The sequence below is a fragment of the Chaetomium fimeti genome, assembly GCF_033439085.1.
Source record: "Chaetomium fimeti strain CBS 168.71 chromosome Unknown B0H64scaffold_6, whole genome shotgun sequence".
Classification (NCBI taxonomy): Eukaryota; Fungi; Ascomycota; class Sordariomycetes; order Sordariales; family Chaetomiaceae; genus Chaetomium; species Chaetomium fimeti.
The window spans coordinates 2,300,008-2,323,944 of record NW_026944334.1 but is presented as its reverse complement, the minus strand read 5'-3'; the positions used below and the strand labels follow the sequence as shown (position 1 = coordinate 2,323,944).

General features: G+C 56.0%; 5 protein-coding genes across 5 annotated transcripts; 3 read left to right on the top strand and 2 right to left on the bottom strand.

Moving 5' to 3' along the window:
• Nucleotides 1-1,939: 1,939 nt before the first annotated feature.
• On the bottom strand, nucleotides 1,940-2,301 carry B0H64DRAFT_404856 (uncharacterized protein). The gene has a single exon (XM_062804407.1). It carries the CDS (start codon nucleotides 2,294-2,296, stop codon nucleotides 2,048-2,050), a length of 249 nt encoding a protein of 82 aa, XP_062657064.1. The 5' UTR covers nucleotides 2,297-2,301; the 3' UTR covers nucleotides 1,940-2,047.
• A 1,073-nt stretch (nucleotides 2,302-3,374) lies between these two features.
• B0H64DRAFT_465935 (uncharacterized protein) lies at nucleotides 3,375-6,094 on the top strand (the record flags this gene model as incomplete). Its single annotated transcript, XM_062807680.1, has 6 exons — nucleotides 3,375-3,587; nucleotides 3,643-3,820; nucleotides 3,877-4,628; nucleotides 4,785-5,711; nucleotides 5,900-5,904; nucleotides 5,994-6,094. The coding sequence occupies exons 1-6, from the start codon at nucleotides 3,412-3,414 to the stop codon at nucleotides 6,092-6,094; spliced, it is 2,139 nt and encodes a 712-aa protein (XP_062657063.1). The 5' UTR covers nucleotides 3,375-3,411.
• A 500-nt stretch (nucleotides 6,095-6,594) lies between these two features.
• On the top strand, nucleotides 6,595-9,743 carry B0H64DRAFT_426130 (uncharacterized protein; the record flags this gene model as incomplete). The annotated part of the gene is made up of 4 exons (XM_062805713.1): nucleotides 6,595-7,236; nucleotides 7,307-7,732; nucleotides 7,793-9,490; nucleotides 9,708-9,743. The coding sequence occupies exons 1-4, from the start codon at nucleotides 6,778-6,780 to the stop codon at nucleotides 9,741-9,743; spliced, it is 2,619 nt and encodes an 872-aa protein (XP_062657062.1). The 5' UTR covers nucleotides 6,595-6,777.
• Nucleotides 9,744-16,110: 6,367 nt separating this feature from the next.
• On the bottom strand, nucleotides 16,111-16,909 carry B0H64DRAFT_376445 (uncharacterized protein; the record flags this gene model as incomplete). The annotated part of the gene is made up of 3 exons (XM_062802478.1): nucleotides 16,111-16,344; nucleotides 16,433-16,573; nucleotides 16,661-16,909. 3 exons carry the CDS (start codon nucleotides 16,907-16,909, stop codon nucleotides 16,111-16,113), a joined length of 624 nt encoding a protein of 207 aa, XP_062657061.1.
• Nucleotides 16,910-22,654: 5,745 nt separating this feature from the next.
• Nucleotides 22,655-23,907, top strand: B0H64DRAFT_216006 (uncharacterized protein). The gene has a single exon (XM_062799508.1). The coding sequence runs from the start codon at nucleotides 22,758-22,760 to the stop codon at nucleotides 23,817-23,819; it is 1,062 nt and encodes a 353-aa protein (XP_062657060.1). The 5' UTR covers nucleotides 22,655-22,757; the 3' UTR covers nucleotides 23,820-23,907.
• Nucleotides 23,908-23,937: the final 30 nt, after the last annotated feature.

The window sequence follows — 23,937 nt, the reverse complement described above, 5'->3', positions numbered from 1 at the left end:
GGCGTCGTAGGACTACTAGTATATTCGGAGCTTCAAGTTGCGGATGCTGTTCGAAACGTCTACAATCTCGCAACCGCTCAGAAGTTGAGGTGCGACGTCTGGACGAGGCGTTTGCAACACCAGCCCTAGCGACGTTGCTAAGAAGAACGAGGTCCGATGAGCCGACTTACGGGATTTCAGGATAAGAAGTCTACCGATAAATACCCTACCTAGGTAGGTAGGAAGATAGGTAGATACAGGTATCTAGGCGAACAGGGGTTTATATGTTTCAACCCGAACATTAGCCAATGGGTTTTCGCTTCTCTTAACAAGGCACTAATGGAATATAGCTAGGTACCTCGGTAGGTGATGATGGAGCTCAGCACGACTTCAACCTGCCTTATAGGTGGCGCTAGCAGCCCTGAACACGCGACCAAGGGCCGCGTTCAACTGTAACTGCGATCATCGAGGAGTCACGGTGCCGTTGTGCCAGGTACTGGCGAGTGGAGCCAAAATGGTAGCGAGCCCGTATATGCCGGAGTGAGGGGGTCATCGACCTACCTACCTACCTACCTAGGGTACCTAGGTTATGTTGCTAACCTCCCATGTTAGGGAACGGCCCGGGAATTGTGACGCTGACAAGAATCAAATTGGACCGGAAAACAGGCAGCGATGGTGAGTGGGCCTCGCGGCCGGTAATAGCATCCGTTCTAGCAGAGCAAGTACGGCACAGTAAATATTTTTGAAACAGGCCACGCGAGTTGACTGGAACTCTGACAGCATGAAGGTTACATAGAGATGTTTTTCAAAGGATCGATTGCCAAAATGAAGTCGCCGATTTGAATTTATAAGCAGCGTCCACCAAAACAATATTAATCAATTGCCATGGCAAGATAAGGTACTTGCGTCCTCTTGAGGCAGTTGATGGTGGTCGGTTGGTCAAACGCGCATTGGCATGCCTCACTCGAGGGGTCGAGGCCTTCAGATCGGTGTAAACGATGGCACCAATCGGAGTAAGCTGCACGAACCCGAATGCTTGACCAAACATGTCGGCATCGGTACCGATGGGCAGTGGGAAGACGAAACCACCCTCCATTAGAGTGCACCAGCACAAACGCCACATTGGCGCTTGGTTCCGAGGTTGCCGTTGCTACCCTGTGCCCTTTATTGTCGATCATGAGGGGTTTGATGACTACGTACAGCACGAAACAATAGGAAGGATTGTTTGAGCTTTCCTTGGGAGGCAAGGGTTTCGGGCCTGGAGTTTGTGTTGCTGAACATGATCGAGTCGTTAACCTGTTCTGGTATGAACCGTTTCGTTGAATACTGGCTTCAACGTTAGACGAAATTTGGACGCGGCTACCTGCTCCGTAAATGGCAATCATGAGGTCGGGTGCTCGCAGAAGGGAAACTGGAGGGACTGGGATGGGGGGTTAAGTTCTGTCGCTGCGTGCGTGGGCACTTGCCATGATGGGCTGGATTTTGTTTGCCGGCCAAGTGGCGCCTGCCTTGCTGCGTGCAGGTGCCTCGTCCAAGCTGCCCGCCCAACAGCCCACTCCCAGGAAGGGACGACCATGGAGGAGCTCAACCACCCATGTTCCCGTCCCTTCGCTCCAGCATGCACCGCATCGGAAGGGCATCTAACGGCACCCGATTCTGCAGGCAAGAAAAAAAAGAAAGGAAGCCAGCCCCCGGACTGTCGGATGCTGCCCTGCGCGTGCGGCGTGCCCCCGCTCGTTCCGTTCAGTTGCAGACGCACACCGCCTCGACACATGATCTGAATTCAATGAGGAAGTCCCATGTGGTAATTATTTTGTGTTTGTTGGTTGTTGATCCCTTGATCGGCGGACTGCCCGAGCAATCACTCACAAATACGCACAGCCTGGGACCAAACCGACACTCCGATCGCGGCCGCTGTTGACTGCCGACCGAGATTCTCCCACATTCGCCGGCCTCGAGTGGCCAATAAGGTGTTCCATGTTCCCTCTCGTCTTTGTCCCGGCATGACGCGGCTCGCTCGAATATGCCAGCCAGCAGCCAGCGGCACCACGTCCCATCGATTGCTCGCTTAGTTTGAGGGAGCATTGGAGGAAGAATTCAAAGGCAACACTGCGACAGCCTCGTCCATGGCATTCATCCGGCCCTGACGGGGCAGATGTGGAGGTCGACGGCCTCGCCGAGTCGGCCGCAGGTTGTGGAGAATTGGCCCTCGGTCATTCCGCTCCTGTCCTTGGTTCGCCGACCAAACCCCAACCCAAGCAGGACCCAGGCTTACCAGAGATGATGCAAAGTTGCAAACAAACCCACCACCGCGCATCGGACACAACATAATTCGCTCTCCCCAGAATGCAACACCACGGCGTATGCGTGGAAGCCTTCTGGAAGGAAATTGTTCATGCGCGCCAAGACGACACTTGTCAAATCCCGCCATCTTCCCCAGCCGCCCGCCTGCTTGCCGCTGTGGTTGCCCAGCCTGCCAGGCGTGCGAACCAGATCCCTGGTTCCGGCCCCCGGGGGCGATCTGCACTCAACCGTGGTATGGAAGCCGATGAGTGTGGCCGGCAGGCAGGCGGGGCCTTTTTCTCGCTCCCGCATGTGCCGCCGCCAGAAATGTCAGAACATTGAAGCCCGGAAAACCTTAGCTTGACCACGCTGGACCATGCATGCGACACACCTCCCTCAGTCCCCCCGCACTGGCCACATGGCTCATGGGGGCGGCGCGACGCGCTTATTGGTTCGTGGGAGCTGCGCGGGCCAATGTTTCACTTGAAAGCACGCGTCTCTGCGGGCCTGATGCGGACAGTGGGGGACAGCATTTGGGCGGCACAGTGGCTCTTGAGGCGTCTGCGCCGCCCTCTCCATGCAGGGGCGTCGCGTTGCGGCACCACCCACCAGTGAAATATGCATGGAAGCTGCACAGAAGCCTTCCTTGCATGCGACTTTTTATACTTATGGTGGTACCTGTGCCACCCATATCCCACCGACCGAAACAGAAGTACATCGCCATCAGCACTAGCTGTCCATCGTCCTCCGCCAACACCCCATGTCCACTCCGGTCACCGCCAAGCCCGCCTTAACGCCAGCGTGCTGATTTCCTCGAAGCTTTCTGGAGCCGCTTCCCAGATGCATCATGGAAAACAGGGGTGCGGCCTGTGCTCGATACATAGTCTCGGGCTTTCTGCACATTCCATGGCGGAATAAACTCACGGAATTGCCCGTTGGCAAACACGGATGACGGGTCGTTCCCGAGCCTGCCTGGATACTATGCCTACCAACGTTGTGACTCGACTCCGCCCTGGGCAGCATGAGGTCGTCTATCTTGATGCCGTATATGGAGCCCGTGGCGGCATCGATGGCTATCACGATATGCCGCCCTCGCTACACTCCCGCCAGTCATCCTTTACCACCTCCTCGACCCCTAGCTCGGTCGAAATGGCTTCGCCGCCGGCCTCAACCAGTGCCGGACCGACCCCCTCGGGCTCCAGGATAGGGCGGCCACCACAGTGGACGGTGTCTCGATCTCGAAAGCTGGCCCGGCTCTACCTCTACTCCACGCTATCCATCGAGAAGATCATTAAGGTGCTTGAGGACGATGGCTTCAACCCGAGGTGTGGGCGTTCGCTCGGTGGGGTTCAAGGAAACCCGAGGCTGACGTGTTACTAGAAAGAACTCTGCGCAGAAAACCATCCATAAGATGCTTGACAATGACCCCCGGTACCTTCGGCCTGAATCACGCGCCGAGATGGGTAAACGCATCAACAGCCTTAACACGTCACCCACGCGGCGGAAGAAGAAAGGGGCCAAGGACCAGCGCATCGCCGCAAGACATGGCTTCAGAGAGGTGAACTTTGCTTCGATGACTTTTGTACAACCACGCTAACCTTTCTTCGTTCGTAGGAAGAAGTCATGCTTTCCAACTCGGCAGTGACTTCGCCGTCTGGACTCAGCGTCAAAGCCGAAGACCCGCTCGCGTTCGACTATTCTGCCTCTCCTGACGGCTCCAACCTTGGAAACTTCAAATTTCCACCCAAGGCCCGCGATACAACGGGGACAGACAGCGAAGCGCACTCAGCTGGAGTGCAAAACATAAAGCGAAGAGTTTCCGAGTGCTCATCACATTTTGCCTTGCAACTATCGTCATTGATTAAAGAGTTCACTATTTCGATTTGCTCAGATGGCCAGTCTTCTGGACGCCGCCCCTCGGCAGCGCCCAGCGAAGGGTCAGACCCTGGGGAGTCTCCGGACTCGGAGACTGTTCCGGAACCCTACGAGTCTTTTCCCGATCCAGGATTTGCCCTTCCGGGAGACTTTCTCTCGGCCCACACCCGGAGCTGCGCCGACTTCCCGGGCCAACGCCATGGAGCGGGTGATTGTTGGTGTTCGATCGCCAAGGAAACCGCCGAGGACGAGCACTCATGGGTGCTCCCGGGGGGTGAACTCAGCGAGAGGACACTGCGTGTTCTCCACCAGCCTTCACCAGGCGACGCTAGCCTGCGAGACAGTTGTGGGAACACACCGTTGCACTTGTTTGCAGCCTTGGAAGGAACCCAGGATATACTCGTCAGGATGGTTACCAACTGCGAGGCAGGCCGTTTGACAGCGGTCAACACCGCCCGCCAAACATTTCTCCACGTTTTGAACCTCGATTGGTTTGTGGATCTTTCCAGCCATTCTTCCCCATTAGCGCGGCTTCTGGCGCATGTTCAAAATGTCTGTCCCGGTCTGGTTTACGAATCCGACGTCTACGGCCGAACTTTCTTTCACCGCGCCCACTCACTCATCAGGGACCCGGCACTCCTCACTAGCCTCATCTCTCTCTTCGACCCCATGCTCGCCTCTCGCCGCGATGCATTCGGATTCAACCCCGTCCCCGAGACCGACCCAGCTAACCAAAGCCCATACATCCCACCCCGACGGACCGGCAGCCTCTCTCCGCAAGTCGAGGACCTCGCCCGTGCCAGCCCAGGCAGTCGCCCTAACTCCTCTGCCTCCGAAGGCTCCTTCCTAGCTTACCACGCCCGCCTCGTCCAGGTAATCCAATCCTCCTACAACAACCCCACTCTCGAGGACACCGACGGCCGCAACGGCCTGCATTGCCTCGCAGAAGCAATCCTCAACCAACAAGCCATGGATCGCCACGTGCGTTCCTCCTCCTGCTCTTCAACCGGCAGCCGCCCACATCTCAAGCGAAAACTCGACGCATCAACAAAAGACACATCAACTTCCTCAACCGCCACCACCACCCCACTCGGAACCCCCAGTGCAGGCAATACTGCAACCGGCTTCGCCGAGGGCACGCTGCCAACGCGGCTCCGGCACCTGCACTCGCTGCTGCACCCGTCGGTCTCGGTCTCGGTCAACCACTACGACCGGCGCGGGTACACGCCGCTCATGGCCTTTGTCGAGCACGTGTCGGACGACCAGGACGATAAAGCCCGCACCCTGCAGGCCATCCTGGAGACGCTGGTGCGCGCGGGCGCCGCCGTCGAGGCCCGCAACCGCCGCGGCGAGACCGCGCTGCTCATGGCCGCGCGCCTCGGCCGTAAAGTGGCACTTGCGACGCTGTTGGAGTGTGGGGCGAATGTGCATGCGAGGGATGTTGATGGGCGGGGGGTGCTGGAGGTGTTGGATGCTGAGGTCCGCGGGGACAGGGCAAGGAAGGAGGTCGGCTTGTATGCGCGGTTGGAGGCGTGTCGGGTGCTGTTGACGGGGCGGAGGGAATGGGGGGCGGTGTATGCTAGTGTTGCGGGCGGTGGGGGTGGGGGCAGGGTTGGGGAGGGGGCGGTAATGAGGGAGTGGAGGGTGAGAGGGTGAGAGCGGGGTTAAGAAGTTGGGATGGATCAATCATGGTTGGGATGTAACATATACACTGACTAGAATGGGAGGTCGCTTAGATCGATTGTACATATACTTGGTTTAGACTGGGTGAGACATGTGGTAATATGATATCATTCGCCGAGGTCCTTGGGAGTTCGAGTGCACCGTTCTGGGTTACACTACTTGGTCCATGGAAGGGAAACGCTTCCTGTCGCACCGAGCTGTCAATGGAGATCCTTGGATAGACACCAAGTCGGGGTTCTTTCAGATGCTCCTCGGCACTAACATTGAGCTCTGAGACGATTATGAGCCGTCGCTCTCGAAATGTACTGGCAACTGTTACAGTCAAGGGGTCGTGAGCTTCCCGTTAACGCCCCGCTATCGGGGTTCTTCCCCCTGAAAACCATCAGACGATCGAAGTTCACCGTCAGTCCAGGGTATCCCAGCCGTCTCATACAATCTCGGACATTTCCACGCGACAAGGACCCTGACATATCGAACCCTGACATCTTCGGACTCGGAGATCTCATCCGACCCCATCATCCTCTTCCACCCATTGGCAAATCCGCCCCCAGTGAATGCCCAGCCCACCAAGCCCGATCAAACGTTAACCCCGACGATCCCGATGCCACTCACCAACCCCTGTCATCCACCCGGCCGAGCCGGCTCAGCCCTCCAATTCGCCAAATTCGCCAATACGACCCTCCAGCCATGCATCCGCCTCGGGCGCCCGTTGGCCGCCTTAGCCGATCCCCCTTGGCCGCGCTCCACGCCCAAAAACTCAAATTCAACCTTCATCTTATCCTTACCCATCCTCACCCCCTTTTTCCCGCCGATTTCCTACAACACCACCTAGGTGCCCAACCGCTCACGAAGTAATCACCTCCTATCAACCCATCCCCATGTAACAACCGACAAACCCCCCTTTCATAGAGAGAGAGGAGAAAGAGAAGGAAGAGAGAGAGAAAGAAAGAGAGAAGAATGTCAGCCCCACGCCGGCACTGCTTCCCCTGGGCCAGCCGCATCACCACCACCATCACCACCCCCATGACCACCGCCACCACCGCAATCACCGCCATCATCGACCCCGCCGTAGCAACAACCGCCGCCGCCGCATTATGTGCCGTCGCGACGCACCGGCTCGGGGTCGGTGCCAGCCCGTCGGCCCATATCCGCTCGGAGCTGGTGTGCTGGGCGCTGCTGCGGCTGTTGGTCGCGGGCCTGCGGCGGTGGGGGTCGCGCCGTGGTGGTGATCGTGGTGAGGTGGGTGAGGGGTGGGAGTTGGTGGATGGGGGTGAGAGTGCGGGTGAGGGTGGGAGTGAAGGTGGGAGTCGGAGTCCAAGCGCCAGGGCGGCGTCCGGGTGGTCGGTGAGCGTGGTGGCGCTGGCGCTGGCGGTGGTGAGTGGGTTTGCGGCGGAGGTGGGGGTGTTGGTGCTTTTTGTAAGTACTTTCTACCTATATATGCAGTATCCTTTTGAGCTATGGTGGTGATGGTTTTCTGACTGTTTAGCCGGTATTGACGCCGCTGGTGTTGGTGGCGGATAGAAAGCTTCGGCCCGAGATACAGGCATCCGAGTCGAGGTTCGCAGCTCTTGCCAACAGCGTGTGGGGGACGGCATTGGTCGCATTGGTTGCGGTTTCTGCTGCGGTGAGAGGGAGCTCTTTGGAAACGCTACTGCTGATTATCCCGCTTGTGGCGTTGCTGGTCGTTTACGTTGCTTTGATACCCAGGACCGTCGACGGTCCTCGTTTACTGCCTTATATCCCCGACCTCGAGGAGGCTATCCCAGTCATTTCCACCAGAGTTTGGGTTCTCTTTTTAGGGATGTTGGGAATCCAGGTGTATATGTTCGGGATACACAGCATTGAGCTTGGTTTCACACCGTATTTGCTGGGTCTAGTCAAGGCTGGTTTCTGGTACTTTGCGATACAAACAGTCGGTTCCCCACCTGTACTACTACCTACCTCTGCAGCCCCGGATACTTACATGCCGCAGGCTCGTCACACCTCGTGGTGCACTGTAACTGCAATAGGGACGTTCGGTCTGGTAGCCAGTCGCGATCCCTGGGTTCAAATATCCGAACTGGAGGCGTTGTCGCCAGTCATTGCCTCCATCCTCGTCCTCGCCCAAATCATCCTCATGGTTCCAAAGCGCTTGAACGGCAGGCTGATACTGTGGACTCTGTTCCTCGTCTCTGTCGGACCGTATCTGGCCAACGTTGTCGCCATTCAAAGAGCAAACTACTCAGCAGTCCATGCCGCGGAGCATCCAGTTGAGGTTTTGATGCGCGTCGCCAAGGCCGAGTTTGACCAACTCCTAGAGCGGCAATCGAAGACTTATACGGCCGCAGTCAAGGAATACCAGCGCCGGTACGGGGTAGAACCGCCACCGGGATTCAAAGAATGGTACGAATATGCGGTCGATAATCAATCACCCATCATTGACGAGTTCGATATGATTTATGAATCCGTCTCGCCGTTTTGGAGAATCAGCGGCAAGGAAGTGGTACAAATCATGAACGCCGCTCACCAAACGCCAGACATTGACCTATGGCTGTGCTCCTTTTCGGGTGCCACCGCAGAAACCCGCTGTGAGCACCCGACACGATACTCGGACAGACATACTGGGGATATGTTCAACAAGCTGTTAGGAGACATCAAGGGACTGATCCCAGACGCCAAGTTCCTGGTGAATCACCTCGACGAACCGAGGGTTTTGATTTCGCCAGGGGCAGATTCAAGCAACCCCTTTTCGGTAATCGACTTATCCGAACAACCAACCTGGAAAGCAATCACCAAGTTCTGCCCCTCTAAGCCGCAAGAAGGCCACGAAAACCCCCTCGAGACCCTAGGCCTCCCCTTCGTCACCAACCTCACCACCACCCTCGACCTCTGCAACCACCCCGAATACGCACACATGCACGGCCTCTTCCAAGCCCCGCCCTCCTTCAAGCTCATCGAGGGTCTCGTCCCCGTCCTCTCGACCGGCGCGCCCTCCACCATGTCCGACATCCTCCTCCCCTCCCCAGCCTACATCGTCGAGCCCCAATTCCACTACAACCCCACCTCCGACCCCCCCTGGCCCGCCAAGTCCAACCACCTCTACTGGGCGGGCTCCACGACCGGCGCCGTGGCCTCCGACTCCCCTCCCAACAACTGGCAGACCTTCCACCGCCAGCGCTTCCTCACCCTCGCCCAGAACCTCGCCCCCTCCAACCACCACCCCCACACCTACCTCCACCAAACCCGGGGGGCCACGACTCAAAAACTCACCACCGCCCAATCCACCTTCCTCAACCCGCGCCACTACGCCGTCGCGCCCACCCGCATCTTCCAATGCACCACCCCGCTCCCCTGCCGCCAGCAACAGACCCATTTCCGCCGCCTTCCCTGGCAGGCGAGCGACGCGGCGCTGGGGGCCAAGCTAGCCTTTGACCTGGACGGCAACGGCATCTCGGGGCGGTTTTATAAATTGCTGGCGTCGCGCTCGCTGGTGCTCAAGCAGACGGTGTTAAGGGAGTGGCATGATGAGCGGTTGAGGCCGTGGGTGCATTATGTGCCGGTGAGTTTGGGGATGGGGGAGGTGCCGGAGGTGGTGGAGTGGTTTTTGGGGAGTGGGAGGGGCGGGGAGAGGGCGAGGGAGTTGGGGGAGGCGGGGAGGGAGTGGTTTGGCAGGGCGATGAGGGAGGTGGATGTGAGGGTGTATTTGTGGCGGTTGGTGTTGGAGTTGGCGAGGGTGGGGGATCAGGGGAGGGGGGTGTTGAAGGGGTGATTGGTTGTTGGTGGGGGCGTTGGGGGAACATAGTATGTGTGGGAGGGGAAGGGACTTGGGACGGGAATGGATAGTCTGCATCAACAAAATGTATATATATATAAGGAATGTAATAAGCACCTGAGAGACCTCTATTGAGCCACGCATCATCATCAAGACCGAGCCAATGTCTTGATGTCCCGGCGGCTAGGCCCTTCCTATACCTTTCCTAACCCTCTCCTCATCCCACCTCGATAAAGGGGGCCAAGTCTATACCGATCGATGAAGGGAAAAAAAAAAAGAATTTGAGGTCGTTATCCTGACCTCGGAAAAGCAACAAAAGCAATAAGAGATACAGCCCGTCTTGACATGTGAGACTTGGGTTTTAGAATTGTAACTGGTAGAGACTGTCGAAAAATGAAGAAGCCAAGATACCGTGACCAGAGAGAAATACTAGGAGAGAAATGCACATGTTACGCTACACCATGGATGGGTCGGGTGGTTCAGTGTGTCTCATGGCCCAGCGTTAGCCATGTCGACGCGGTGTGCGTGGATCTCCAATTAAAGTTGAAGGCCACGCTGCTGATGACATCGTGCCGTCGATTCTGGGAGACATCATGCGCAAATACGGTGCCCACATCGATGGGCAAGGCTCAGCATGGGAACGCTCCAGTTCAGGGGCTGGTACCAAAAGCGGCGTTGAAAGTCTCGACAGCGCTAGCTGCTCTAGTTGTGTAGAAATGGACGCGGGAACTCGGGTGAGGGTGGGATGGATTATCGGGGATTCGACCGTAGATGGTGCCGGCGTTATAGGTGTCTTGTCCGTTGAAGCGGTCGATGTTGTACGTGTAAGTGGCGGCGCCCCTATGGTTGTTGGAAGCAGAGCTGGAGCCAGAATCGGTCGAGCCCACCGGCGTAGCAGATGCCGAACATGGCACGGTCCTGGAACCAGGGTGATGAGCAACAAAAGAAGCGGGTGACGAAAGACAAAACGCGAAGAACTTGGGAGACGTTGAAAGGGTTGTTGTATTAGGGAGCTGGGGGCCGACTCACCAATCTCTAGGAGTAGAGTCAAGATGCGGGTTGGGTCTCGACATGACGAGGCGATTGGGACTCCTGGGAGTAAAACCCAAGACTGGAGAGTAGAGTATAGGGCTGCGGGAGTGGAAGGCAAGAACGGGATTGGCTGCGAGTGGAAGGGAATACGTGAACTCGATACTCCAAAGACTGGACAGTCAAGTAAAATAGAGTTGGAAGCAGGATGGAGGCCATGGTCGTTTATATATATGTTGTGTGATGGAGGGAGGAACTGGCAGCACCGAGGGGTGGGCGGCATCCAGGTGCCAAATTTAGTAGACCCACGCCCGGGACTAACTACTGTGTAAGAGCTTGGAGACCCCTGTTTGTGCAAAGGCACGCAACTCCGCCAAGCTTTGGCTTGGCTCCTCCGACTTGAAGAAGTGTTTCGAATCGGGAGCATTCCCACTCACACTCGCGGGGCGCTAGTATGTGGGGCGTGGCAGGGGTACTTCCCGTTGTTGTGTCGAACTTCTCGAATGGAAAGGACGAAAGTCGGCCATCGGCAAGTTGGACAGATGGACTTGTTGCCTCGATTTGATTCGCGCCCCTGCCACACGACCCAATTTGGCGAAACTCTTCAGCTTCTCCCTCCCATGGATGGGCCTTGTTGATTCGTCGGCCACATGAAGGCACACCACGCAGCCAAGCGGCACAGAAAGCCGCGCCAAAATCTCTAATTGGTAATGCTGCAACTTCAAATTGTGTACACTTGTGCGCTTGATAGGAAAGGTCATAGAGTCTGAGTCGTGCGAATCGAACGGCAACCACATGGTCCACATCGCAGGAACGCAGATGCCGGCCGATGGGCTTGAAACTTTGCGATGGTACCATTTATCGAACGGCGCACTCACCGAACCAGCCAGGATGGCCATGAGTCCTCAATTTCACACAGGGCCCGAGAAGCCCGCTCGGCGTTTCAAGACGGGACGGAACTAGGTGGCCTCCCAGTAAAAGGAGCATTTGAATCCGCGGATCGGCAAAAGATGTGCGGTGGGAAGAGGAACATGATATTGGCATGAAGCGGATGGAGGCGCGCGAGCCTCCGGAGTTACCCGCTTACTCTGTGACCCCTACACCCAAGCTTTGAAGCTTGAAGTTGGGTGCAGGGATCACATCGCAGATCCACCTCCCTTGGTCTTGACAAATCAAACCGTGAAGGAAATACTACCTATGTATAATGTACATACAGAACTCTCTCCATCCATCCCGAACACTTCAGTTTTCACTCCCTATCGGGGGGCCGGCCAATACCAGATGATACACAGGAGTCAGATGGGTGCCGAATCCTGACATGTCTCAATTCGGAAAGGGCATCCGGCGATCACGGCCCAGCACTTCGTCACAGGCCGCAACGACGACGGCAGCCCTGGCCTCGTAAGATGGGATATAGGCGTCCGGGAGAGGGCGGCGGCACCCGCGGTTCGATGCTCGGCTGTACAGCGTGCCGTCGTCACACTGGGCTTGTTTGAGGAATCGATCGAGGTTGGCACTCGAGGTGTGGACCGTGGCTGAAGGGGGAGAGGTAGGGGAGGCGGACGAGCCCGTATTGTTTGTCGTGGAAGGGGCCCTATTCATTGAGAATAATGGAAGGTTAGCGGAAAAGATCGGGCGTCCCTGTGACCATGGCTTTCAATCTTGGTGGAGGGCGAACTAACGCGTCACGGTCTTGCTCCTCTTGCAGGGCGATGGGAGTGTTGGGGTTTGGGCTTGACATATTCCGGAAGCTGGGGGGGGAGTGTGGGAAAGTAGAAAGAAGACGACAAAACAAGTCGACCAACATTGAAATCAAGACGATGAGTTGGGTGGCTATGGGGTTGGGTACGGTCTAAATACATTTTTTTCACCCGGCGGTCAGTGGTCAGACATGACCTCCCTCACCCTTTGCATGCGAATGTCTATGTTCTGGTCCTGGAAAGCGGGAGGGGGGGGTATGCTGATCCCCTGCAGCCCTGCTCTTGTTCCCCCGAACCCAGGCGAACCAGGACGGCTTCTTGCTGGTGCTGAACATCGGAACGTGTTTTCTGACCAATCACAATGGCCCGGATTGTGTTGCCGAAATGGGGAAAGGAGTCCAGCACTCCAGCCAAAGCTTGGACCATCAAGACTCGATGGAATGGAGCAATTCCCGGCCCTGTCAACTGTGTAAACCCCTGTAAAGCCACCGCGCCACGCACTCGCCACATGCAGTGTTGGACAAAATGTGTGGTAGCTTGTGGCTTGAGGTTCCGGTGCAAAGCCCTGGTTGCTGGTCAGGTCTAAACCTCTTTTGTAAGAACCATCATGGAACGGACTGCTTGCCATTGGGTACCTTGGTGCCGAGTCTGGAGCGCCAATCCACGATACCCCCTGAAGTCCAGAGGAATACAGATTACTCCCAAGTTCTATCATGACAAGCACCTCAGCACAGGTGAGTGGTGACGGCCCTAGTTAGGGAAAGGTGCTCTGGATCAACCATCCCCCTTTAGGAAGGGCAAACACCGCACGACGGGGCTGTCTCGCTCGCCTTTGGCTTCGCGCTGTTGCGGCTCAGGCACCGTTGCGATCACTCACCTCGTCAACGGCCCGGCCAATTAATGCCGCAGCCCAGGAGCTCCAGAAGGCCAGAGCGAATCATTGTGAGTCTTGTCCCTAATTAGTCAGCTGGCGACGTTCGCGACGTTAATTGGTTTGGCGTCGAGAAGGGAACGAGGACCAGCAAGCCGAAGCGACAAATGCACTGGCAGGTCACAGTCGCGACGATTGGAGCAGAGGGGCGCGGGTTTGGTCAGGGGGACAAGCTCCCTCTGTTTTATGTTTTGATTTTCAACCTTTTTTTTGTCGTTTTAATGTGGAGAAAAAAAGAGAAGTGCCGGACAAGCCGCCGTAATCTGAGCCCACGAAACTCTCACCGCGCCGTTGAATCCAAACAGTGCCGTTTTGTCTATTCCTCCCAAGACAACAGCCCATTCAATGCCAAGTACCCCCATATTGAAGAGAAAAGGAAATACAAGCGGCTCCCATCTTCCTTCTGCGGTTTCCGTTGGGCAACACCAATCATCATCTTACCCCAACTCTCGCTCGTTCCCTCTCGACTTGGCGATCCCGCACGGACCGGGAATGTCCCTGCACGGAGCAAAGCTTGGCATCTTTTGGGTACCGTACCCATGGCAGCTCTGATTGGTACTGTGTCGAGAGGGAGCCGTGGGGGGGAGGGGCGGGGGCTCTTCAAGGTCGAATACGATTGGCTGATGGTGCCCTCAGACCGGGTGAACAGGCTCCGACGATGTTTCATCTCGCACTGTCAAGATTGGGCGAGAGTGTGATTGGTTGTCCAATTCAAGGTTTCTGAAATCCGAAATCCGACTCTCAATTGAGGCGGGACGGGCCGGGGGAAAGTCACGATTCCAATACTGCATCAAAAGCCGCGATGATGACAATGGCCCTGGCCTCGTACGACGAAACCCGGGTCTCCGGGAGAGGCTGTTGTTCATGGTCCGACACCCGGCCGTGCAGTGTACCGTCATCAAACTTGTCTTGGCCGACGAAACGGTCCAAGTTGTAGGAGTTCACAGTGGTAGAAGCGCCAGAGCCCGTCTCTCTGCAGCGTCCGAGTGTGGGAGTGGAATCTGGGGAGCCCGAGCTGTTTGCCATGGATAGGGGTCTGTTCAGCAGAAGTGATAGGTACCTAGTTGAGGATTTGTTAGTGGACAAGAATAAGATCGCGCATCTCTGCAACCAGGGACTTTGCTTGATGGTACTAACAGGTCTCGCTCGTGTGTGGCAGGGGAAGTCCCGGGCTGAGAGTTCGTCGTCATGAGGCCGTCCTTCTGAGGTCCCAACAAGCCACCAGACAGGCGCGGTGCACCTCACTGAGGAATGAATTGTAAATCGCTTCGATGAATCTTAGGATCCGCGGAAAATTGGGAGAGCCAACGTCGAGGCGGCAAACAGAGAGGGAAAGAAGCTAGAACAACATAAGTACGAGCCAACAGATGTGTTTCTCGACCTGCTTAGGTATGAAACTGTGCAGGGTCGGGATCTATCTACTTATAAAATATTAAAAGCGAGCGGTTCGTCGTGTGTGCCAAGCAAAGCCAATGGAGCCCCCGACGATTCGGGTTGAACCGAGGGCTGAAGTCCAAAAAAGTGGGGAATGGGCTGTCGCCTCGGTTTGGTGCGCGAACTTTGCAAGGCAATGGTCAAAGCAGAGCCGCAAACCAGCGTTCAAGGTTTTTGGCCGCCCCCGAGCCATGAATCTCCCCCGTAACCTCGGAAACTCTCACCGGACGTTTGAAACTCAAAAGACTTGGGGTCATTGTAAATAAGGTACAGGTACTTATCCGACCAATAGCGCTGAGGGTGGTCGACTTGCGCCTCACAAATTCGTTGGTACCATGATACTTGAAGGTAACGTAGGCAGGTAGGGAGTACCTAGACAAAGAAAAGGAAGACATAGGAACCAAAGTGAGATGATGTTTCAAACCCACCAAAATGATATTTTTATATATAGTTAAGCTCGAGCCTCACTCGAAGTTTTTGAAGGGGTTTTATTCCAGAGTTCCTAAAATGCGAGGGACATGAATCTCTATTACCTACCTACTCGAGAACCCTCGAGCCCGGCGGGGAAGCCGAGAAGAACGGCGTGAGGGGGTGTGGAGGGGTACCCGAAAGATCCCGCTCTGCGGCTCAGCTGTGCGGTTCGCGGCCCATGATCTGTGCTCTTTCTCCGCATTTGCCTTGGGCCGCGGCTGCCTTGTCGTTGCCTGCAAAACCAGCACAGGGATACTATTGAAAAGAGCGACGTGCTCGCCTTTTCGTCGTTCTTTTCGTCGTTCTTTTCCTCTCACACACTCCCGACAAGACAGATCGGAGGGTATCAACCTTGTCGTTTGAACGACGTCGCAATTGCAATTGCACCTTACAATGTCAATTTGTCACACAACCAGTTCTCCCCCATCGTTCACCAAGGAGACAGGTTCTGGGCTTTTTTCCAGACTCAGTACCTACGTCAATCCGTTTACTCATACCCATTCTCATTCATCACCCCTCCGGTCTACCTACTCGACGACCCCTAAACCCTCGGCAAGGACAACTCGCTCTCCAAGATGAGGGAGAGTATTCCTTACCTGCAATGGCCCTCTGGAGCGTTGAGAAGGTCGCTGGGCGTCGATGGGCCGGCAGCAGCCTTATAATGGCTGGTCGCTGTTTTCGGCTACCCTCCATGATGCCGTGATTGCCGCCCCATCGGCATGGGGTCGTAATCCAAGTCGCCAGGATTACGCCTCTTTCCCAAGCGCGTTAGTCCGTCCTGCCGCTTTCCTCTTGCGCCTGAAGCAAGCAAGCATCTCGCTTCACACGGACCTACCTTTATCAACGCCTGCGCGACCGGCAGCCCGGAGGACCCTCCAACAAACCCTCCCGCTCCTCGTCCCGGCCCAACCCCTCCTACACCTCTCTAACACCTCCGCCCTCGCATTTTCATCCAGCCACCAAAGCAGACCCCATTACTGCATCTCAGTCAGCTCGCCCATCAGCCCCGGCGCCGAGAAGGTGGCGAGCCCGACGCGGCCGTCGCAGCGCTCCGACCGACCGGACCAGTCGCTTCGCCGCCCTCGACGGGCAGGTCGAGGATGGAATTGGGCGCGTAGAAGCCCGCGATGCGCCCACATCCGCTTCAGGTGTGGGCCGTCGCGGAGCTGCGTGCGCAGGTCCTCGGCCCTGGGTACGATGTCGCCTGCCTTGGTAGATGTGGTACTGGGTTGGTGGTGGTTGGTGCGTGGTTTAGAGGGCTGAGAGAGAGAGAGAGAAAGAGAGATAGTTACGCACCGGCTGGATATTGAAATCCCCCGGCGCATCGACGAGCTGCGACATGGTGTCGAGCGTGTTGCCGACCCCGTTCAGCAGCGCTGATGGATTCCGGACGGCCACGCCAGCTTTGTACAGCCGTCGGGTGCCCCGCCGTGTCACCTAGGTGGTCTCATTGGTGTAGTTTATGTGGGTGTGGATGTAGATATGCTTGCCGGCCTGGCGCGCGCGGGGGTTCAGCCCGATGACCGTCTCCGTCCACCCGTCGTTGGGTTCGATCAGCCGGCTCGGCGATACCCCCCCCCCAGTCCCTTGCTGGCGAATCGAAAAGCGGCAGTAGAGTGGGCGGATTTCGCTGGCGCAGATGGCCAGTATGAGCGCGTCGCCGGTTGGCAGAGGCAAGAACGAACCGAGAAAGAGTGCACGGTCGGGGTATTGGTGGACCAAGCTGTCCACGGGAGAGTACTTGTCTTCGTGCATCGGGTCGAGCACGGCCATCGAATGATTGATCCTGAGCGGCGAAGAGGCCGGGATGAACTGCCGTCTGATCGAGTCGTTTAACGGATCTGACTAGTTCATGACGCTGAGGATGTGAGGCGATAGCTGAATGGCTATGGGGACCTTCTTGATTCCCTCTGTCACTCGTTCGAGAGAGTCCCTGAAGTCCTCGCGTGTGGTAATGTTTGTGATTTGAAGCCTGTTGTATATCTCTCTGCGGGGTGGGGGGGGGGGGGGGGGGGGGGGGGGGTCGTAGCTAGCAGAACTGAGAAGAGGAAATCGAGGAGGGCTGACGCTCTTGGACTGTATTGCTCATCTATCACCTATGCATACGGCATTCAAGCTCTGTATAGGCACTGTTTTCCTTTTAGGGAGAGTGGCTCTTGTGGGCTTCATATCATGAGGAGAGCTCCCAGCATGCATCTCCATCCTTGACCTTAGGGTCCGCTCGCCGGCCTTCCAGAGGAATACTTCCAAGTTCCATCACGGCAAGCACCTCAGTCTGGAGTGACGACCGCAGTCGGGGAATGGAACCTGAGATTGACCATTCCCCTTTGCCCGGGTCCCGTAACCCTAGCCTCGCACTAAGCGACAGCCTTCCTGGCTTTTGACTTCACGCCTTGTGGCTCAAGTTCTGTGTGACCACTCGCGGTGAGGTGTCAACGGCCTGCCCAATCAACGCCATACGTCGGCGAGGCGAGTGGTCCTCACCGGTCAGGGACACGCTCACAATCAGAGGCAGAAAGACTGACGGTTTGGTCGAAGAGCCAAGCTCCTCTTTTTTTTTCTTTTTTTTCTTTTTATCCTTTTTTTGTTGTTTAGTTGGGATAGGAAAAGAAGTTGAAACAATTGAAACCACCAAAGGTTGACCGCCTTACCTGCCCACTGTTCAATGCCTGCAGCCCTCACGGCCTCCTTGGATCCAAAGAGTGCCCCGCCATACCTGCTGCTCCAAAAACCGCGATTAATTGGACACCAGGTGAGGTAGCACCACACCCCATCAATCTCTCCCGCACTGTACAGAAAGGGAAAGAAACCTACCTCGTGAACTTGTTTTGGCTCACACAACCCCCGGGCCCCACTCCCCGCCCCCCCATCTTGGCTCTGTGTCCCCACGTTCATAGCAGGGATGCGCCAGGTGTGCCGGGTACGGTACCATGCCTTTTCCTTGGATTCGTGGCTGGGCGGCGAGGGAGCCATTCATTGAGCAGAAGTTGGATGTGGTTCGGGTTAGCCAAGGACATCAGCGGGACAGGACCCCACATCGTCACTTTGGCTCTTGTTGCGGGACTCAAGGGGGTGTGGGCGAGTCCGGTGATGGGCCAGAGCCTGATTGGTCGCCGTGGGCTTGAGGCCTCTTAATCCGGAAGGGCTTCTTCACAGCACCACGGCCCAATGCGGCATCGCAAGCTGCAATGGCGGCCGCGGCTCTGGCCTCGTAGAACGGGACGTAGCTCTCTGGAAGAGGGTGATGGGATGCGCGGCCTGCCATCCGGACGTGGGGCGCGCCGTCTGCATATTCGTTCTCTTTGAGGAAACGGTCCAAGCTGTAAGTGTTCATGGTTGTTGAAGCGCGAGAGCCCGCATCGTCGTGGAAACGCCCGATCGTGACATTGGAGGTTGAAGTGCCCGCGTGGTTTACTGTAAAGGAAGGCGCTCTATGAGGAAGCGATGGCTGAGTATTAGCGGGAAAAATCGCCAAGTTTTGTCACCCGAGTTGAAAGAATGGACTCACGGGTCTTGCTCGCGAGGGGCGGTTATGTTAGGGTTAGGGTTTAACATCGTCTGAGAGGAACTTGACGACATGGCAAGTAAAATCAAATTTGGATGCTGAATGAGAAGGTTGGAATGGTGATGGTGATGGGGAGTTGCGTCTACGGTAGAGTCAAGTTCCAAGCGACACTTTATAGCTACATGTATTCTGTACCTCTAGTGTTTCAAGAAATCGTTTGGCTGAATCCCGGCGAATGAAGCATGAAACATGAAACGTACGATGTCGAAGAGTCAAGTCTGGCACGCACCACGAGGGCCATCGGTGGCAGAGGCGGCACAGGTGGCATGGCCCGGCAGTGATGCGGGGTGTGAGCGATGAGCGACGTGGGCGACGCGGGTGGCAGCTCAATGATGGGCCATTTTCAAGGTGAGGCGTCGAATCATGATCAAGTACATAAGGTAACCAGCCAAATCACGCCAAGAATTGATTGATTTGCACCAGCTGTCAAACTCGGAAATGCACCCTCGTGCATGTATGCACTCTGTATTAATAGCCGTCCAAGTACCATGACGCTCACGATACAAGTTGGAAAGGGTAGCTCTCGCTCCAACTTGATGCGTTATGGGGTTAAATCTCAAAGTAGCCTTAACTCGATTACCTATTTGGCATTTGCATTCAGTACAGATTGAGGTATGAACACCGTACTTGCCCCTGCAATTGCATCACTATACCGAGTGTTATTGTAGGACACAAGATCGTGTGCAATTTACAACCTCGAAGACACTCCTCGAATGCTGTGGCTGGTACTCTGCGGCTCTGCAAGTATCTGCAATGTAGGTATGCAAGTTTGCTAACTTCACTACCACGAAGTCCGCATCAACCGATGATGGCGTGCTGTGCGGGGGTGAGCCTAAAGACTGATTTTAATCTTGTGACTCTGCGAGGTTCAAGGCGTCCTGCACAGCCCAGAATATCTCGAGCAACCATGAGTTTCAAGCGGGTGCGAGTAGCCCGTAGGCGCTTCGGGCGCGAAATCGAATCGGCAGCGTACCGAATTTTAGCTCGTCCGTTGCCTAACTTTGCTTTTTCTCCCGCTGGTTCGCGGCCATTTCAGGCAGTCACACTTGGTCCGCCAAATCTTCGTTTCGGTTTTCTTCTGTGCTGGACCCTCCAGAGAAGCCTGCGGCTTTCCGCCTGCCAACGTCATCGTTTGCCTTTATTTGCCGACCAAACAGATATTCTTAGAAACCACGCCATGTTCCCAACCACTCCGTCGCCCGCTGCACGACTGCCTTCCTTCTTAGTTTATTTCCCCCAGATGTTTCTTTATTTATTATCATGGTTCGCAACCCGTTGGTGTCTTGAGACCTGACAAGACCCCGATAACAGGAACAACACACCTGAGAGTTGTCGGTATTCGCGCGTGACTGGTAGGTAGACCAGGAGCTCACTGCCCGTATACCTTGACGGGACGGAACACTGCATGTTCAATCCGTGACTTTGGTCGCCTCCGTCGCCGCCCACGCGATTGGCAGCCCGAAATCTCCTCCTCCCACCCCGCCCGCCAACCCCACCCACACCTGGGCGAGACATTCTCCCTCGCATCCTCATCCAACGACAACAAGTCAACAACAGATCCCAATCCTGCATTTTCGCCACCTCACCCTTGAGCCTGGGTGCGCACAAGGCGGCCGAGAGCCCCGGGCCGCGGCCGTAGCTCTCGACCGACCGCGCCAGCCGCTTGCCGCCCTCCCCGGGGAGGTCCAGTAGTATGAGGTCGGTATGTAAAAGTCCGCGATACGCCCGCTGATGTGTGCTTAGGTCTTCGGCGCCCGGGTTGCGACTGACCGTTTGGACGGGGAGAGGAGAAAGAGAGAGAAGAGAGAGACAAGAGGGTAGGAATACGGCAGTCACTTACCGGCTAGATGTTCGTGTTCACCAAAGTAGGAACGAGATCAGTTGTTATAGCGATTGTAATACCTTATTCACCCCATTAAACAGCGCAGACTGGTTCCTTACGGCCACCCCCGCCTCATACAGCCGCTGCTTACCCGGTACGGGGGGTTGGGAGCTGAAGGGTTGCGGCTCAGAAAATAATAAGTTGGGGAAGTTTGACTCACCCGATGCCAGTGAGCTACCTGCCTAGGTATCTTGCGTTTCTCGGCCCCCCGCTTGCGCCGGTAAGTGGCCGCCCCGGCGTATCACCTAGGAGATCTCATTTACATGGTTAATGTGGGTACGGATGCCAACTTGGCGGGCGTGGCGGTTCAGCCCGATGATTGTCTCCATCCAGTTATCGTTTGGGTCGATCAGCCGGTTGGAAGAAACGAAACAGCGAACCGAGAAACAGGGCGCGGTCAGGATAACGGTAGGTGATCTCGTATCGCCACACATACTCGGACTACTAAACTACCTACATAGTGATATCTTTCAATGGCCCCAGCAGACGGCAACTCACCCCGATACCCTGTGCTCGCCGCTGAACATCGATCACTCGGAGCTACTGGTATCCAGCTACCTAACAATATGCTGTGGTACGAGCGGAGTCTCGTAGCGACGCCCACCAACGCGCCATTCGTCGCTGGGGAATTTATCAACTCGTCAACTAGATATCTTCTAATATGCGTTTTTTCTTAGGGCCTGTCTCGACGATACGATGGGGTACTAGTGAGATACCGGCAGCGGGATATCTGTCGTCAGATCGAATACTATTCGGAAGTCTTGGAGATTTGAAGTCCGGCTTGACCAATAATTAGGTACTTGATAATATGTCCGTGTACCCGCGGGAGAGAGATTCATTGGTAGACGTGAGGAATCACAAATCGGTGATTGGGCTCCCATCCGACCAAGCGGAAAGGCAAGCGCTGACGCCATCAATCTCCCAGCATGCCAAATGCGAAGGTAGTGAGTGGCAACATAAGTCCCCGCCGTCGTACCGGAGCCTTGCTGTGATGTTTTCTTTTCCGAACGTCGTGGTAACTAACATGACCGCGATGTTTAGTGAGACTGCAACGCGACCTCCGCCGGAAGATAGGTACCTAACTGACCCCTAGATCCGGTTGATAATACCAGCGCCCGTCGGTCGTCGCCCAGGATTAAAAAGTATTGGCCACCTAGGTAGTGTGGTCCTCAACCCCTATCGCCATCGATTCCAGCACCCATCTATGAAGACACAGTCTTCCAATTCAACTCAACAACACTGCGGAAGAACGACGCGGACGTCGTCCCATATCCAGGGCGCGAACAACAACACTCTCCCAGGGGTCGACCTCGTCACCCGGCAATCCCTCCGTTGCACAAGTTCATTGCCTATACGCTGTAGCATTCAACCGTTAGCGCGCGCGGCGGGTCAGGCCAGGATCTGACCATCGTCTTCCGGGACCCCCACAGCGCCGAGGCTCTTACGACGCGCTGGACGTGTGTAAGTGCACCAGCTTCGGGGCCAACTTCACGGTGTATATCCCGCTTGTGGTGTTTGTGGATTACCATGAGCTAGACTGGTTGACAGTTGAGGGGTTTTGGAACATGTCCTTCGGTAGAGGTTGGGTTGGAGGATGTCACGGAGATGTTGAGGAGTTAGAGCGCCGAGTGAAAACAATGGGAGGGGGCGTTAGTTGGCTGGAACTCGGGGTGCGGGAGAACCTCGAGTCGAGTAAGAGAGGGGTCGTCAGCCGGCATGCGAGGTAAGGTACCCGACCTAACCGGAGATTATTCATATCCACAACCTAATCCTTCATAGTGTCAGACTGGGAACCAATAAAGACCGCATCAGCATTCCCCACTTTTGGACAACCATGGTACTACCACTACCCCTTTCCCTTAGAGATTGCCTGCAGATGTTGTGGTACACCAGTACTACCACCAAATTTAGCAAGTTCCCCGCGTATCCCATATCCCGTCTGCCACCTCTTGGCTTCACCTGTCCCATGCTTTAGGCGGGCCGGCAAATATCTGCTCACGCTCGACCGCGGTGATTGGGGTTACCTGGAGCGGGATGGCCATGGCTGGTAGTTGATATAAAGTCCCTTCAGGACTGGCCACAAAGATTATGGTGCCAAGTCGTCTCGGCAGTCACTCAGATCACTTACAGTATTATCATACCAACACGCCAACCACACCACAAGACCCAACACCATGTTGGCAAACACCAATTCACGCCACCTCGTAGGGCTGTTCCTTGCAGCCCTGGCCAGTCAGGCCGGTGCCGAGGATGGTGGATCCTGGAAACCGGACAAGCCGATCATGCTCCGCCAGTCCGGGGGCTTTACCATCGGCGGCAAGATCATCCCGAACCCACGGAATCCCAACATGACCCTTTCATGTGACCACGGCTACGTCGAGTACTTCACGCCATGGAAACCCCGCAAGGCGAGCATCGTTATGTGGCACAGCTCGGGCACCCAGAGCTTCCAAAACCGCTGGGACGGTGGCGAGGGCTTCAAAGACAAGTTCCTGCGCCGCGATTACCCCGTCTACCTCTGGGACGGACCACGCGTTGGACGTGCCAACTGGGCTTGCGATGCAACCACCTACGAGCCAAACTACAGAGACCAGGGCAATTTTGTGGCGTGGAACTTTGGCCCGCGGTTCGACGAGTGGTGGCCGGACGTGCAGTTCCCGACGTCGAATGAGTACGCCTGGCAGCAGGCCACGAGCTCCCGGTACGTCGAGTACGACTCGGAGTTCAGCTACAATCTGGAGACGGATGCCGCCGCCATCGCCGCCGACTCGGGCAAGCTCGGCAAGGACATCGTCTTCCTCGGCAACTCGGCGAGCGGCCTGCGCGCCCAGCTGACGGCCGTCAAGAGCAACACCACGAATATCAAGGGTATTGTCTGCTACGAGGGCTACGGCTACATTTTTCCCGACAATGCCGGCATCGAACCAGGGCCCGGGCTCAACGCCTTTGGCCCGGTCGTGGTCCCGCTTGAGGATTTCAAGAAGCTGGCCAAGGTCCCGTCGATCCAGTTCTTGTGGGGAGATCATCGGGACGAGAGCTTTGTGTTCCTCAACCAGTCGAGGCAGGCGGCGGAGTTGATCAACAAGTACGGCGGAAATGCCCAGGTGATCAAGTTGGGAGAGGATCTGGGTTGGAAGGGGACCACCCACATCGCCTTTGCGGATATGCACAACGACAAGGTTGCCGATCTCTTGGACGACTTTTTGCATAAGGCCAAGCTATCCCGTTATCAGTAGGAGGGTGGAGGTCCATTTGTTCTTCTTCGATTTTTTATTTGATCGAAACTATTTCGCAGGACAAAACTGGGTGTGAAAACTGTCTTCTTCAGAACCAGAAATGGAGAGATGGTAGATA

Coding starts and splice junctions, on each gene's coding strand:
- B0H64DRAFT_404856 (XM_062804407.1), bottom strand. CDS start 2,296: ATGCGCGGTGGTGGGTTTGTTTGCAACTTTGCATCATCTCTGGTAAGC.
- B0H64DRAFT_216006 (XM_062799508.1), top strand. CDS start 22,758: ATGTTGGCAAACACCAATTCACGCCACCTCGTAGGGCTGTTCCTTGCA.